At 19.3% G+C, this 2,912-nt stretch overlaps 1 protein-coding gene across 2 annotated transcripts in view; it reads right to left on the reverse strand.

Moving 5' to 3' along the window:
- Positions 1 to 60: 60 nt before the first annotated feature.
- Positions 61 to 2,912, reverse strand: part of LOC102673944 (lactosylceramide 4-alpha-galactosyltransferase-like) — a 25,322-nt gene continuing 22,470 nt past the window's right edge. Inside the window, exons 5-6 of one of the 2 annotated variants that reach the window (XM_031510408.1) lie at positions 2,061 to 2,271; positions 61 to 550 (exon numbers count right to left, since the gene is read on the reverse strand). In XM_031510408.1, coding sequence (XP_031366268.1) covers positions 281 to 550; positions 2,061 to 2,271 — 481 coding nt within the window. In that variant the 3' untranslated portion in view covers positions 61 to 280. The remainder of the gene's footprint in view (positions 551 to 2,060; positions 2,272 to 2,912) is intronic. The other variant, XM_006615520.2, reaches the window with a different exon arrangement.

Raw genomic sequence — 2,912 nt, forward strand, 5'->3', positions numbered from 1 at the left:
ATTATAATCGTCTGTTCTTCAACAAATTTTATATCCAATACGTATATCACTTAAATTTGCCATAATTTTTATTTATTAACATTGTGTAGAAAAATACAAGCATATGTATTGGATATTTATATAAATTAATCTATATCATTAAAAAAAATTTCCTAAAATATTGTAGAAAGTATAATTCGTCATTGTAAAAAAGATATGCATTCATTGAGTAATGCAAGAGATGATATGATTGTGTTTTCTTATTTCACGTTTTTTTAATTTTAAATTCACTGATAATTATTTAAAATACTTTCCCGCAATTATTAAAAATCTTTGGACAATGTTTTCTCGCGATATTCACATACGGTACATCACTATTTATGTCCACCTTTTCAGCGCTGCTTAATTTGTTCCACACATGAATTGCCATTGCTTTTTCTAACATCTTCATCGTTGCATTCTTGTTCTTTGTCTGAAAGTATACTTTCCAATTGTCATAATGGATTGGATAAAAAGTCGAAGGAGGAAAAACTTTAAAACCTTGACATCGATTCGTGGACATGTTCTGAATCTGTGCAAAAGAAAAATGATTTCTGTATATTACTTTCTATTTTCATTGTTTCATTATCAAACTGAGTTGAATTATAATAAATATTTAAAAAATATAAAACATTCAGGATCGAAATTTTTCAGTTCACTTTATTCAACAGAAATATTGATTCTTATTTATGTATGATTCCCTCAGTTTATTTTATTTTATCTTTTTTATTTTATTTTGATTTTAATTTGATTTTTTCTCTAATGATGCTCTTCCATAAATGAGTTTTTTTATTAATATGAGATTAAATATAATACAATTTGAATTATATTTGTGATTTTTTTTTTATTTATGAAATAAAAAAAATCCATGAAATAATAAATATAATCCAAATCTATGGATATTATTTTATTTTAATTAAAGAAATTTCTAAAAATTTAAAAAAAAAAACCAAATATAAGAAAATTTTTAAATTATATTAATATTATTTCATATATTAATTTGAACTTGAATTAGATTGTAGCTCAAAACTTCCATGGTAATGAATCTTTTATAATTATGCTGTAACTTGATTTTACAGTTAAAATATTTAATATATTTCATTTTTTATAGTTATTTTATAGTTTTTCGGTTTTTTTTTTAGTATTCTTATTGTTTACATCATTTTTGTTATTTCATATTGTTTAAATGATTTTTTATATTTATTGATTTTTTATTGATTTATTATACTAATTTCAAACAATTTTTTTCTTTCTTTTTTTTTAAATTTTTGTTTCAATTTTGTTAACGAATTATTAACGAAAAATACTGGTTAAAAAATGTATAAATTTATCACACTGCAGCGATAACATTGAGTATAGTTAATGAATTGCCAATCTCGATATATGTTTGCCTTGATTGTTTTATTTGTTTGTTAAAATTTGTTTGTCTATAATTCTATTGCTATAATGCGATAAGTAAATAAGTTATGTAAATTTTGTTGTGATTGACCAATGTTTTTCACTAACAATTTATTAATAAAGCTGAAACAAAAATTTTGATAAAGAAAAATATTGTTTAAAGCATCTTAAAAATCACTGATTAAATCTTTTTTGTCTTTTAATTTCTGATATATCCTATATAATATTTTAGATATTTTATATATTTATAAAATAATAAAAAATTATTCAAAAATTAAAATTAATAAATATCAATTTTTAATGTCAGAATGTCAAAATAATGTCAGAATTAAATTTTCTAATCATATAAATAATTTGCATAATTTATTTTTATGTATTTTATTATATAATTAATAACTTATATTATAACTTTTTATATTTTTTTCATTATTACATTTTTAATAAAATAATAAAAATCAAATTTTGTTTTAATTGTCAAAAAATATTGTATTGATTATTACATTAAAAAAGTGTATTCTATACTTTTATATTATAATTATTGTATGCAATCTATTTCATATAAAACTGATAAGAATTTATCTAAAATGATATAAAAATAATTCATTTCAAAAAATGATAAGTAATAATCTTTTAATCTTACTTACATTTTTTGTTGAACAAAATTTTTGTAATGTTCTAGTAATTACACCAGGACCATTATTACCCCAAATATCACCTCGAAAATTTGCTCGTATATCACGAATACAAGCATCAGCCATTCTTCGACCTAGCGTTGAAAAATCAAATCCTATTACACCTGCAGCTACATACTTCCAATCTTCAGCACCGGCGAAATTTGTTAAATGTTCAATGGATCTAGGAAGAAGTAAAAAAACAAATTATTTGATTATATATTTATAAATTTTATAATTCATCAGAGATTTTTTTTAATTCTACTATATACATATTTAAATTACGTAATATAAAGAACAATATTAAAATTTTATTGAGATATGTATTATAATGAATATCTTTTTACATCTTTTAAATGAATGTAGAATAAGTTAAATTAGCTTATAAATATGGTGATTTTAAACATAGTTTATTTAATATAAAATATAATAAAAAAAATTGTATATTGAAAACTAAATTATACATTATGTATTTGATTATGATTAAAAATCATGTTGTAAATTTTATTTTTTTTATTTTTGATTTTCATCATATTTTGATTTATCATTTATAAAATTATTTATAGACATTTATAGTCAAACATCTTTGTCAAAATAAATACATAAAATCATAATCTTCTGATATACTATAAATTAGATAAATAAATAGATGATAAGTAAAATTAAAATAAAATTCCAAAAACTTTTGGTATAAAGATACAAAATATAATAGAATATACAAAAGAATAATAGAGAAAGAAATATAAAATTTTAACTTTGAATATTTATTAGTTTATACGGTATTAATGAAAAATTTTATTTATTATTATGAATTATATATTATAA

This window comes from Apis dorsata, unplaced genomic scaffold, assembly GCF_000469605.1.
Source record: "Apis dorsata unplaced genomic scaffold, Apis dorsata 1.3 scaffold_226, whole genome shotgun sequence".
NCBI classification, from domain to species: Eukaryota; Metazoa; Arthropoda; class Insecta; order Hymenoptera; family Apidae; genus Apis; species Apis dorsata.